Source organism: Dendrobates tinctorius, unplaced genomic scaffold (genome assembly GCF_039654945.1).
Source record: "Dendrobates tinctorius isolate UK_male_01 unplaced genomic scaffold, ASM3965494v1 ptg000011l, whole genome shotgun sequence".
NCBI classification, from domain to species: Eukaryota; Metazoa; Chordata; class Amphibia; order Anura; family Dendrobatidae; genus Dendrobates; species Dendrobates tinctorius.
In genome coordinates, this window is record NW_027361679.1 from 126,704,079 (window position 1) to 126,717,049 (window position 12,971).

The 12,971-nt window shown below is 47.0% G+C and overlaps 2 protein-coding genes across 6 annotated transcripts; one reads left to right on the forward strand and one right to left on the reverse strand.

Moving 5' to 3' along the window:
• Positions 1-227: 227 nt before the first annotated feature.
• Positions 228-3,482, reverse strand: LOC141050741 (uncharacterized). 2 transcript variants are annotated; one of them, XM_073547365.1, is made up of 5 exons: positions 2,790-3,482; positions 2,568-2,703; positions 1,897-2,496; positions 1,546-1,702; positions 228-1,432 (listed from the first exon to the last, which is right to left on the reverse strand). In XM_073547365.1, exons 3-5 carry the CDS (start codon positions 2,009-2,011, stop codon positions 286-288), a joined length of 1,419 nt encoding a protein of 472 aa, XP_073403466.1. In that variant the 5' UTR covers positions 2,012-2,496; positions 2,568-2,703; positions 2,790-3,482; the 3' UTR covers positions 228-285. The 2 variants fall into 2 exon arrangements, with proteins under 2 accessions (XP_073403466.1, XP_073403475.1); XM_073547374.1 differs by having other exon boundaries at positions 2,568-3,482.
• A 154-nt stretch (positions 3,483-3,636) lies between these two features.
• Positions 3,637-12,203, forward strand: CUNH19orf25 (chromosome unknown C19orf25 homolog). 4 transcript variants are annotated; one of them, XM_073547413.1, is made up of 4 exons: positions 3,774-3,836; positions 9,563-9,721; positions 9,801-10,017; positions 11,984-12,203. In XM_073547413.1, exons 2-3 carry the CDS (start codon positions 9,592-9,594, stop codon positions 9,989-9,991), a joined length of 321 nt encoding a protein of 106 aa, XP_073403514.1. In that variant the 5' UTR covers positions 3,774-3,836; positions 9,563-9,591; the 3' UTR covers positions 9,992-10,017; positions 11,984-12,203. The 4 variants fall into 4 exon arrangements, with proteins under 4 accessions (XP_073403497.1, XP_073403514.1, XP_073403488.1 ...); XM_073547396.1 differs by lacking the exon at positions 11,984-12,203 and having other exon boundaries at positions 3,637-3,774; positions 9,801-10,636; XM_073547387.1 differs by lacking the exon at positions 11,984-12,203 and having other exon boundaries at positions 9,801-10,636.
• Positions 12,204-12,971: the final 768 nt, after the last annotated feature.

Genomic DNA, 12,971 nt, shown 5'->3' on the forward strand with positions numbered 1-12,971 from the left:
TTAACAAAAGTTGTGTACATTGTTAGGAAATCACCAACAATAAACACAACTTTTCAGGTGAAATACTTTGCTTCAAACACAACCAGGAACACAACTGTGGCAAAAAGCTAAAATTTACCCACAGTTATATACCTGGTTTTGAATACCTTTTTACCTTTTAAATACCCTGTATTTAACCTTTTTTTTAAACATATTTCGCCGCAGAAAGAAATGACAGACAACCAGTGTAAACAATAATTTAACTTTTATTTAAAATATTTTTTTTTGTGTAAACTGTTTTTAAAGTTAAAAAAACTTTTTTAATAAAGGTTTGAAACCAACCAAATGGGCATTTTTATTACAAAAAAAACATAACTCGGTGTAGTGTGGGGTGGAAATACTGCTGGAGGGGCTGCGGGACACTTCGACAATGGGAGTGTGGAGAGAGGACTGGGATCGTGGTGGGGAAGGAACAGTTAGAGGTGATGGTGTGGAAAAAGCTACAGAATGGGTGGACATGTGGGAGGCAGAAGAGGTGGTGGGCGGTGGAGTGGAGGGTTGGGCAGGGACTGTAGGAGCAGATGATGTTGATGGAAAGTTGCATGGGGAAGGAGTTTGGTACGGGGAAGGAGTTTGGTACGGGGCAGGTTGCTGGAAGTGGGGAGATGTCTGGTACTGGGGAGGTTGCTGGTACTGGGAAGGTTGCTGGTACTGGTGAGGTTGCTGATATGTAATAGGAGGGGGAGGATGGAAAGTGGCTGGAGGGGGTGCAGATGTAATAGGAGGGGGAGGATGGAAAGTGGCTGGAGGGGGTGCAGATGTAATAGGAGGGGGAGGATGGAAAGTGGCTGGAGGGGGTGCAGGTGGAGGAACTACAGTGGTGGGAGGTGGAGGTTGGGAGGTAACCTGCTGTAGAGCACCGTGGCACGAATGCATTACATGCATCTGCTGGGTAGGAGATAGTGTTGCCATGCGCTCCACAACAGACCTGAAAAAGGTGTGGTTTGGCGAAGATCTTGCTTCTGAATGCATGGTTTGCAGAAGTGTCTTCACCTCCAGAATGCTGGAGTTGATCTGCTGAAAGCCTGCGGAGATTTGCTCTGACAAGACTTTGAGACAGTTCTGGAAAGATGCATTCAGATGCAAGAACTGTGGCGCATAACTCTTTTCCTGACCCCTCTGCCGCTGCCGCCCAGTACCCGCAGGTGTACTAGAGGTGGCAGGGGCAGAAGGGTGGGGTAAAGGGAAAGCGATCTCCTCACCAGCAGCTTCATGTAATGTAGGCGGCCACGATGCTCCTGTGCTGGTGGATGGGACAGATGGGTCGAATGTATGGGAAGGCTGGGAAGGTGCAGATGTACCGGGGCGGTCGAAGTGTCCCTCGGTGCCGGTCTCCTCAGGGATCGCCTCAGAAGGGTCCAATCGTGCAGGCTCCCGAGTGCTGCTCACCGTGCTGTGGAATAAAGAGAAAAAAAAACAATTAAAATAGTGACATGGTATGGCCCTGGCTGAAAAAAAAAAAGTTACATCTAACATTTTTTTTCACATGTGGTGTGTAATATTTACCTTCTAGTGACCATTGTTTCCCGGAGGAACGACAGGGCTTGTGCGTACTTGTACTTGCTCCTGCGTCCTCCAGATCCACTCGGGGCCCGCATCTCTTTATTGAACTCCTTCTTGAAACGATCCCTCACAGACCGCCACCGATTCACAATTCTGTTCCCTGAAACGAGAAAGGAGTGGTTAGTATACAACATCAGTGTTACACAAACTCCAGTCCTCATGGTCCCCAGGGGTCATGTTTTCAGGATTTCCATAGTAAATAGAAATCCTGAACTCATGATCCGTGGGGACCACGAGGACTGGAGTTCGGGAAACACTGGTTTACATCAAGCAACCGGTACTGTATATACTTACGCTCTTTAATCTGGGCCCGAACATCGAGGTCCTCCCAGCGGCCCACAAGGAGCGAACAGATTTCCTCCCAGAGTCGTCGGGTAACGATAAGGTCAGCATGGCGGCGGTCAGCCATATTCCAGAGCGGCTCCCTTTCTCTGACGAGATCGATGAGGTGGTCCACATTGATTCCTCCATCCTCACCGTCAGAGTCGGGAGCACGCTGTGAAGGCTGTTAAAGAAAAAGACAAAAATAACATAATTAGCCTCCACAAAAGAAATGAAATAAAAAGTGCAAAAAAACAAAGCAAAAATACTTATACTTACACGCTGGTGACCGCCGCGTTGCTGTCGCCGACGACCCTGGGAGGCACTGCGAGGACCTCTTGGCCGAGCACCAGATTGGGAAGACTAGAGAAGAAAACAAAAAATGTTATGTCTTTGGATGTAGGCATTTGTTTGCTGTGTGTGGTCTGCAGAACATTGTTTTCTATGTGTTGTGTGTAGTGTGATGTTGTGTTTCTGCGTTTGATGCAAAAAACTTACCAATTGTGAGCCCACTCCAGGTGTCTGTCCACCCCTTCCTTCTTCTTCTGGGAGCTCCTCTTCATCTTGTGAATCCTGTTTTGAAATAAAAGGCAATGAATAGACATATATTACAGAGATGATGGATTTTGGAAATAAAAACTTACCGTCAAACGCTGACGATGCGAGGGAGGGCTCCCAGAAGATGATGTGCTGTCTTCCTGAAGGCCACACTCCATGCCTGTGGGTGGTGTTCCAGCTGCTGCCATTGCTGCTGCTGCTGCTGCTGCATCTATTGGGCGGCTGTTGAATAAAGAGAAACAAAGGGCCAATGAATATCTTGATATTCAATAGCCCTAGTTTGGAGGAATGGGGGATTTGATAATTACCGTCTCTCATCTGCTGCTGGCCTCCCCTCCTCAGCATGTTCCATTTGCTGCTCCATTTGGGGTGGTGGTGGTGCTGCAGTGGTCTCCTGCCTTCTCCTGCTGCGCTTGGTTGCTTTCTTGGGTGGCATGTTGGGTGTGGCTGTGGGTCCCACTCTCTTGCTTTTATATATGTCTTGTGGGCAGAGCCGGATCAGGCGCATTGCGGCGCTCATAGGCTTTCATTGTGTGAAAAAGTCGGACGCGCCGGATCCGGCGTGTCCGGCTTTTTCGCCGGAGACAAAAAACGTTACAGTAGCCGTTTTTTCCAGACGCCGGATCGCGACACATTGCCGGATCCGGCGAAAACCGGATGAAACGCATGGCCATCCGGCGCAAATGCAAGTCAATGGGGGGAAACCGGATCCGGCATTGCATTTCGCCGGATCCGGTTTCTGTCAAAAGCGCCGGATCGCGCCTGACGGCGAAAACCTGATGTGTGAAAGAGGCCTAAGACTGCCCCAACTAGCACGCCGTGGCTACGTGTAAACGTGGCGCCAACTGTCAGCAGACACCAGACCATCTCCTAATGCAATGTCCCGGACACTAGGGTTGTGGGATACTAGGGCAGCAGGCAGACCAGAAGGGGGCCTCTCTGTAGAGTAGTCCTGTCCACATAGTTGTTCTAATGACTGTGCAATTTATATGGGCTCGCTAGCACCTTCAGCCGTGTCGCAGGCACGCCACCCTAGCTAAACTACGTCACTCTTATGACAATGCGCATGTCCGTGGGGGTACAGCGTCGCTTCCGCTGACGTCACGTGTTTAGCGGTACCTGAGCGCTAGAGAAAACATTTTGCTTAGCTGTTGTCTAAAAAGTGTCTACGATACAGTGCGCTCCAGTAACACGAGTAACCGCCTCTACAGCGCCCTGCTTTTGCTTGTGTCTTCCCCAAAATGGCTGCTACATGGAAATCACGGAATGGTAGAACGGAGCGCTCTAGTGCCAGTAAGTTGTGAATGGACAGTAGGGCTTCTGAGCGCCGTACGGGGAAGAGCATGTAGGAAGAGGTGGGCGATGTAGAGATTTCTGTGCTTTCCAACATGTCCTGAGTCAAAGGCTTCCGTTCACATCTGTAGCCTGTGACAGTAGCTACAATGGGACCCGCACTCCTCTGCGCCCATGGGAGGGCGGAGAGCTGTAGCGTGAGCACAGAATGGCAGCTCACTTACACTTCTGGTATGGATGACGGTGCAGTAGATGCAACAAGTGTAACATTCCGGGAGATCTTAGTTGGTGTTCCCCATAATGTTACTGGACAGTCCACCTTCAGGGAGCTGTCTAGGGTCTGTATATAGCTCCGGGTTAGCTGGTGGTGGGTTCCCTAGCTAGTGTCAGGCTTTAGTGTCCTTGCAGTGGTGTAAAAATAGTTGAATCTCAATGTTTAATGGCGTTTGCTGGGGTGACAGTCATACCTGGAGCCTGCTGCTGGCAGACACACCCAAAATGGCCTAGAGAGGGGTGGTGGTAAAGGGGCCCTGAGGCCTAGAGGAGGGGGAGTAAAGGGGTCCTGATGCCTAGAGGAGGGGGGGCAACGAGGTCCTGATGCCTAGAGGAGGGGGGGCAACGAGATCCTGATGCCTAGAGGAGGGGGGGCAACGAGGTCCTGATGCCTAGAGGAGGGGAGGCAACGAGATCCTGATGCCTAGAGGAGGGGGGGCAACGAGATCCTGATGCCTAGAGGAGGGGGGGCAATGAGGTCCTGATGCCTAGAGGAGGGGAGGCAACGAGGTCCTGATGCCTAGAGGAGTGGGAGTAAAGAGGTCCTGATGCCTAGAGGAGGGGGGGGTAAAGGGGTCCTGATGTGTAGATGAGGGGGGGTAAAGGGGTCCTGATGTGTGGATGAGGGGGGTTAAAGGGGTCCTGATGCGTAGATGAGGGGGGGTTAAAGGGGTCCTGATGCCTAGAGGAGGGGGGGTAAAGAGGTCCTGATGCCTAGACTAGGGGGGGGTAAAGGGGTCCTCATGCCTAGACGAAGTGGGGTAAAGGGGTCCTGATGTCTAGAGGAGGGGGGTTAAAGGGGTCCTGATGTGTAGATGAGGGTGGGTTAAAGGGGTCCTGATGCCTAGATGAGGGTGGGTTAAAGGGGTCCTGATGCCTAGAGGAGGGGGGGTTAAAGGGGTCCTGCAGTCTAGAGGAGGGGGGTTAAAGGGGTCCTGCCGTCTAGAGGAGGGGGGGTTAAAGGGGTCCTGACGCCTAGAGGAGGGGGGGTTAAAGGTCCTGACGCCTAGAGGAGGGGGGGTTAAAGGTCCTGACGCCTAGAGGAGGGGGGGTTAAAGGGGTCCTGACGCCTAGAGGAGGGGGGTTAAAGGGGTCCTAATGCCTAGAGAAGGAGGGTTAATGGAGTCCTGACGCCTAGAGAAGGAGGGTTAAAGGAGTCCTGACACCTAGAGGAGGGGGGGTAAAGAGGCCCTGATGCCTAGACGGAGGTGGGGTAAAGGGGTCCTGATGCCTAGACAAGGGGGGGTAAAGAGGTCCTGATGTCTAGAGGAGGGGGGTTAAAGGGGTCCTCATGTGTAGATGAGGGGGGTTAAAGGGGTCCTGATGCCTAGAGGAGGGGGGGGGTTAAAGGGGTCCTGACGTCTAGCGGAGGGGGGTTAAAGGGGTCCTGATGTGTAGATGAGGGGGGTTAAAGGGGTCCTGATGCCTAGAGGAGGGGGGTTAAAGGGGTCCTGACGTCTAGAGGAGGGGGGTTAAATGTGTCCTGACGCCTAGAGGAGGGGTGGTTAAAGGGGTCCTGACACCTATAGGAGGGGGGTTAAAGGGGTCCTAATGCCTATAGGAGGGGGGGTTAAAGGTGTCCTGATGCCTATAGGAGGGGGGGTTAAAGGGGTCCTGATACCTATAGGAGGGGGTTAAAGGGGTCCTGAGGCCTAGAGAAAGGGAGTTAAAGGGGTCCTGATGCCTAGAGGAGGGGGGTAAAGGGGAGTGCTGAGGCCTGGAGAGGGGTGGGGAAAGGAACTCTGGGACCTAGAGAAGGGGGGAAAGGGGCCCTGAGGCCTACAGAGGGAGGTGTAAAGGGGCCTAGAGGAAGGGTAAAGGAGTCCTGATGTCTAGAGGAGGGGGGGTTAAAGGGGTCCTGATGTCTAGATGAGAGGGGGGTTAAAGGGGTCCTGATGTCTAGATGAGAGGGGGGTAAAAGGGTCCTGATGCCTAGACAAGTTGGGTTAAAGGGGTCCTGACTAGAGTTGAGCGACTTTGGTTGGATCGGGTTTCATGAAACAAAATTTGAGGGCAAAAAAAGTCGGAGTTTCATCCGAAACCCGACCCCAATGCAAGTCAATGAGAAATAAAAGTCGGCATTGAGCGGATGACATTCATCCACTCAATGCCGACTTTTATTCCCCATTGACTTGCTGTGGGTTTGACACTGTGTACTTGTGCAGTGTCCATCTCGCAGCGTCCAGATGTTGCAGCATAGTGGATGGGATTTCTAGAAATCCCATACCCACTATGTGTGCAGAGACGCCTGCGGCTCACCCGCGAAGACGGACGTGTCGCATGTTTTTCCAGACTGCAGCATGTCTATTTTGTGGAGACGCAAGTCTCCGCAAGAGAAAGTTATTCGGTCGTCCATGACAGCACCACCTGAGAGAGGGGATCCTCCCTTCAGGAACAGGAAATCCTACAGATACATAAGGGCGGCACCTCTCCCACGCATCAGTTGGTTTCCTGTTCCTGGAGGACAAATGGGAATCTCAGGCATGCGCAGTAGTTCTCTGCGGCTCTCATGCCCAAGATTCCCAGCCCCGCAGTGTGAATAAATCATAAGCGACTGCGGGGCGGGATCTGTGGCTGCGTGATATGAAGGCCAGGATGTGATCTGAGAGCACGGGCACGTCGGGCAGCGCTAACTGTGCATGCCCACGAAACTATAGTACAGCGCAGGCGCCAGCATTTCAAAAGAAAACTGACGATGTGGCGCCAAATGCAGAAGAAAGAAGTGACTGATGGATGCGAAGCATCTTTCAGAGGGGGAAAGACCTGCCCCCCTGTTAAAATTCAGGTATTTTTGAACAATTTTATAAACGATTATTTCTGCGGTGGAACGGAAGCTAAGTAACAGAGCCACCTTGACAGAATGCAGCATTAGTACTGCACAAGGTAGCTCTTTTACTTAAAACCGCCTGCGGGGGTGACAGGTTCCCTTTAAATGCCGCTGTCGAACTCCAGTGGCATTTAACAAGCGCTTCCGGCCATCGGGCTGGAAATCCACCCACCAGTGACTCGTCACGTGATTGCGGGTCACCAGTGGGTTGGCATGACAACCAGACGTCTCCTTGAGACCTCTATGGGGTTGTTGATGCCGGATTGCTATGAGCGCCACCCGGTGGTCGGCGCTCTTAGCAATGCTGTAATTCTGCTACATAGAGGCGATCTGAGCATCACCTGTATGTAGCAGAGATGATCAAGTTGTAGAAGCATGCCAAACGTTAAAGAAAAAGTTTTAAAAATATAAAAAAAAGTTTAAATCGCACCCCTTTCGCCCCATTCAAAATAAAACACACAAAAAAAATCAAACATACACATATTAGGTATCGCCGCGTTCAGAATCGCCCGATCTATTAATATAAAAAAGAATTAACCTGATCACTAAACGGCATAGCGGAAAAAAAAACGCCAGAATTACGCTGCTTTGGTCGCCACGACATGGCATTAAAATGCAATAATGGGCGATCAAAAGAACTTATCTGCACCACAATGGTATCAATAAAAACATCAGTTCGGTGCGCAAAAATAAGCCCTCACTCGACCAGAGATCACGAAAAACAGAGACGCTACGGGTCTCGGAAAATTTGCACAATTTTTTTTTTTTTTTTTCCTTTTTTAGCAAAGTTTGGAATTTTTTTCACCACTTAGACATGTTTGTTGTCTATGAACTCGTAATGACCTGGAGAATCATAATGGCAGGTCTGTTTTAGCATTTAGTGAACCTAGCAAAAAGGCCAAACAAAAAACAAGTGTGGGTTTCCACTTTTTTTGCAATTTCACCGCACTTGTAATTTTTTTCCTGTTTTCTAGTACAAGACATGGTAAAACCAATGGTGTCGTTCAAAAGTACAACTAGTTCCTCAAAAAATAAGCCCTCACATGGCCATATTGATGGAAAAATAAAAAAGTTATGGCTCTGGGAAGAAGGGGAGTGAAAAACGAAAATGCAAAACCAAAAAAAGCTCCGGTCATGAAGGGGTTAAAGGGACTAACACATACAGTAAAAAGAAAAAAAAATAATAAAATGAGATAAATGGAATAGTTCAAATTGCCCTCATTTTCCCCTATTTAAGAATTTAAAAAAATACACACATTTAGTGTCATTACGTACAAAAAAGTCTAATCTATCAAAATATAAGATACAATGGAAAAAAAATGTAATGAGAGGCAATTCGAAAATGCTATCTACCCCCAAATTATATCAATAAAAACATTGGCTCGGGGTGCAAACCGCAAGTCCTCCCACAGCAAATTTCACGAAAACTGAAAACATTACTGCTCCTGGAAGTAAAACTTTTTTTTAATACAAGTTTCTGATTTTTTTCACCACTTAAAACAAAATCTATACATGTTTGGCATTTGGGTACTTGTATTTCCTGGTCAATTTTACTGTTAAACGCTGTAAATAAAGAAAAACAATTATAGAATTTTGCTGTTTTGAATTTTTTCCCCCCGCTTTCCAATACATCATATGATAAAATAATAGGTGTCTTCTGAAAGTAGAACTCGTCTCGCAAAAAACAAGCCCTCAAGTCGCTATAGCGACAGAAAAATATAAAATGTATGTTTCTTGGAATAAGGGAGGAAAAAAACGGAAACTTGCCCGGCCTTTAAGGGGTTAAAGGCCAGAATGAAATTATGCCAGGCTCACTATTTCACTGGGAAGCAGTGTGAAAAGTTGTTCTGCTTCTGCATGTCTGGCAAGAGGGTGGAAATCTGGTTACTCTTCTTTTTTTTTAACCTTTACTGCCTAACCTTGGAAAGTGGGAAATGTTTACACGTGTTTATCCCTCTGCATTTTTTTTTTTCGCAGCACTTTTTAAAGGGTCCAATATTAATTAGTATTTTAGATCTAATTTTCCTCCAGTGTCTTAGTGTTTACCATCCATGATTTCCTCGCATATCAAAATGACAGTTGAATTGCTAAGCTTCTCCTCCTAGTGATGAGCGAGCGTGCTCAGGTTTTTTCCGAGTATCTCTGGCATGCTGGTATGTCCGAGTTCCCGCAGCTGCATGATTGGTGCTGTTTGGCAATCCCCACATGTATTGCGGCTGTCTAATTATGCAACTGCCTGGACTTGAACATAATATGCGAGCACGCCCGAGATACTCTGATAACACCCGAGCACGCTCGTTCATCTCTATCTCCTACCCAGTACCAGGTTAAGCAACCAGCACTCGGACGGCAGTGTGTGCTGTGTTTTATCATAGATCCATGACTTGATCTTTTTCTGAAACCGGAAAAGGTAGAAAATCCAGCTTACAAACTTTTTTTTAAATATGTATTTTCTTTCTTAGTGAATAATAGTAATCGAGTGGTAAAGAAATAGTTGAAATTCCATTTCACAGCTTGGCTACAGAATCCATGGAAAAAGCATTGTACGAGAGGTGACGCGTTTCAGGTGTATAATACCCTTAATATTATTTATTTATATAGCACCATTGATTCCATGGAGCTGTACATGAGCCGTGGGAAAAAGCTTATACATATGAAAAAAATAACACGTACATTTCTTTGTTTCAGAAAAGATTTGTCTATGAACCAATGTCAGGATGACATCGAGGGCAAAGAAGCGCATTGTTCTTCCGTCTCGTCCTGAGCCTCCCAGTGTAGCTGACATTCTAGAAGATGTTTGTGGTGCAGTACCATCTGATCCCGTGTTTGTTTGTGACCTTAGTGATGGTATGCCATATTCATAATGCTGATCATACGTAACATTTGTCCTTCCTTTCACTCACGGTCCTTTCTGTACTATTGTCAGATTCGGTGATCTCCTCCCAGGACCCCTCCAGCGATGGTGACAGGCAGTACATGCAGAGTCGCTCCTATGTGCAGTTGAACACCCAGTTGAAAGAAGCCCAGGTTGAGCTGAAAGAAAAATATGAGTGTTTGAGATCTTCTGGAAAGACGCTGGGAAAAGTTATAGAGGAGCTGAGAGAGGCGGCCATGTGATGCAACCGTTGCATGCTATTGAATATGTATGTTTCATTGATGGGAGTAATTATCTGAAGTATGCTGATGATTTGTATGGGATATGTTCAAGAAATGTGTAGCACCTGGGCATGGTGTCACTTCATTAGGTATGTGCGCCTATCAGTTCTCCATGTGGTACAGCGTAGAAGATACAGACCTGGTCATGAACATTGTAGATATTCTGGAAAAGAATGGCTACCATGGCTATGTGGAGCACCGTGATAAAGCAGCTGGCGAACTTGCTATTTCTTCAGCTTTAGTGGTAATTGAATCCAGTGGAATATCTTTCCTTATTCTTTCCCCTCATTCGCTGAAGGAAACTTGGTACAATTGGGTATCTGAGTGGTGCCTGACAAATGTTATTGAGAACAACACCGCTAGGATAGTGCCAATATATGTTGATTTGCATCATACCCAGAAACCAGATATTCTAAAGTGTGTACATGGCCTGGAGTATAACAGCCGATTTTTTAAATGTAAAATTCTAAATACTATGAAGTCCGCAGTCCGTGGCTGACCAATACCTCTACAGTTAACGCTTTTTTTTTTTTTTTTTAAATAAAAGGTATTGATATTCTCCATAACAGTACTTTCTGTAGCTGAATAAATTGGTAATGTAGTCTAGATTTCCTTGTCTGTGCTGTCACCAAGTGAAGGCAAAGTGTTAATAGTAAAGTACAGGAGACCTATGGTTTTTAGGACTTGTTTATACTATATTAGGGCTAAGTTCACACAGATTTTTTGCTGCTGCTGTTGAACACAGGTGGATCCGCATGTGATCACTGAACCGTGCGGATTCACCGCATCCATTATATGTCCGACTCCACGGGTGAGCTGCATCAACTCCGGATGCATAGTGTAGATGGGATGTTTTGAAATCCTATCCACTATGCTGTAACATCTGGATGCTGCAGGTTTGACGCTGTATAAATACACAGCATCAAACCCGCAGCAACCCTGGATCGTGTGCACCTACCTGAAGACACAATGCATCTTAAGGTCCAAAATAAAGTATGTTGAACCCACAGTAGTACCCACAGTTGGGGGCTAGTCTGAGTTGAAACCCTCCAACTAGATCTTTAAACTAGGGAAAACCACTAAGGTTTGCCTTATCATGGCGAGAACCTGTTCAGGACTGATCCTATCAGTTAAGGAAGGGAAGCTGAACCCTAAGGCCAAGATTCATCAAATCCGGCAATTTTTTTTTTTCTTCTTTTGCTGGGCTTGATTAGGGGCTTGTATGAGCCGGCATTCCGATAGCTGCTAGTGCGCATCTTGCTAGAGAAAAAAAAATTTCCTCCTCCAAGGTGGTGCCACCTGCACAGTAGCATCTATTGGCGATAGCTGCTACTGCACAGGTGGCGCCATCTTGGAAGATTAATTTTTTTTTCTCTAGCAAGATGGCGCCATCGATGCATGTGCATTTTCAAACTGATTTTTATTTTTTTAGGAATCTAAGGATAACATAAAAAAGTTATATGCACATTGTGTGCCTTGATTATGAATAGCTAATCTGAGCACCACATGAAGCCCCCCTCCACAGACCACCCTGAAGCACAAGAATCTCATTAACTTAAAACTGAAAATAAAGATTAACCAACCACAAGATGGATTTCATCACCCAAGTTATCATTTTAATCAGTATAACTACAGACCTGACAGTGTCTGTAGGTTACTGTGCGCAATCCTGCTGACAGGTTCCCTTTAAGTGGTAAAAAAAAAAAAAAAAAGCGCCATTTCCTGAGACACATACCGTCTCGTTTTTTTGGGATCTGGGGCCGGGTGTGGGCTTCTTTTTTACGCGTGCCGATCTGACGTTTTTATTGATGTAATTTTGGTTTAGATACGATATATAGATTACCCGTTATTGCAATGTCGCAGCAACCAAAAAAATGTAATTCTGGCGTTTTGGATTTTTTTTTCTCATTATGCCGTTTACCGATCAGATTAATTATTTTTATATATTGATAGATCAGGCGATTCTGAAGATCAGTTGTCATGTGCCGGAAAAGGTGCGGGCTCATCGCCGGAGATACTAATCCCATCCGCCTGCGTCTACTGTCACTGATAAGGATGGGAGAAGAAGTCTCATCGGCTGGCGCCTGTGGTCAGCTAAAAAAAAACAAGCAAACATGTAAATGAATTAAATACTTATTCAAATAAAAACACATTATACTCACCTAACACCAAATCCCTGACGCCCTCGTCTCCTATAAGAAATGTTAAATAAAAAACAACATATACTCACCTTAACGCCCAATCCCCGATGCCCATGTCTCCTAGAAAAAAAAGCAAAAATAATAAACCACCATATACTCGCCTGTATGCCGTAGTCTACGGAATCCCAAATGTCCCATGGCGATCCTAAGTGTAGAACAGTCATCGGGAGATGTGACTGCTCTATCTGGCCACCGGCGATTCACTGACAGGAGGTAATCGCTCCCGCAGTGTAAAGTGCTGAGCTGCTGTGAGAGGTCACACGAGTTGATGATGAACTCCGGTGAACTTTCTCACGCAGCGGTGGTGCTGTGAGATCACCAGAGCTCATCAGCTCATGAACACGTGAGACCTCTCTCACGGCATCTCAGTGCTATACACTGCAGGAGCGATTATCTCCTGTGTCCAGGGCCAGACTGGCCATCTGGCAAATGCCAGAAGGGTCTGACTGGTCCTGGGCTGCCTTGTCCGCTAACAGAATCAGTGTTCTCAAGACACCCATTCTGTTAAGAGTTGTGACGGAGCACAAAGTTGATGCCTCCGTCACTTACCACAGCAGCCCATGGGTATCATTTGCAATATTGGTCTTGTAGCGAATCTTGCTTTCCTCCATCCAGGGTAATATTAGTAATATATCCCATCTGGTGCTTGGGGACGGGGACAGCATGGGCCTGTGTGATTTCAAATGCCATGGCTGAATTTCAGTCCCAGTCTGTGCCTGGGCCCATTAGTATGGAGCATT

Excerpts from the sequence above, each read along its gene's own strand:
- LOC141050741 (XM_073547365.1), bottom strand. The coding sequence starts at position 2,011 with ATGGCTGACCGCCGCCATGCTGACCTTATCGTTACCCGACGACTCTGG. Across the intron at positions 1,703-1,896 it reads TCGGGCCCAGATTAAAGAGC|GGAACAGAATTGTGAATCGG; the intron begins GTAAGTATATAC and ends TTCTCGTTTCAG. Across the intron at positions 1,433-1,545 it reads GAAACAATGGTCACTAGAAG|CACGGTGAGCAGCACTCGGG; the intron begins GTAAATATTACA and ends TTTATTCCACAG.
- CUNH19orf25 (XM_073547396.1), top strand. The coding sequence starts at position 9,592 with ATGACATCGAGGGCAAAGAAGCGCATTGTTCTTCCGTCTCGTCCTGAG. Across the intron at positions 9,722-9,800 it reads TGTTTGTGACCTTAGTGATG|ATTCGGTGATCTCCTCCCAG; the intron begins GTATGCCATATT and ends TACTATTGTCAG.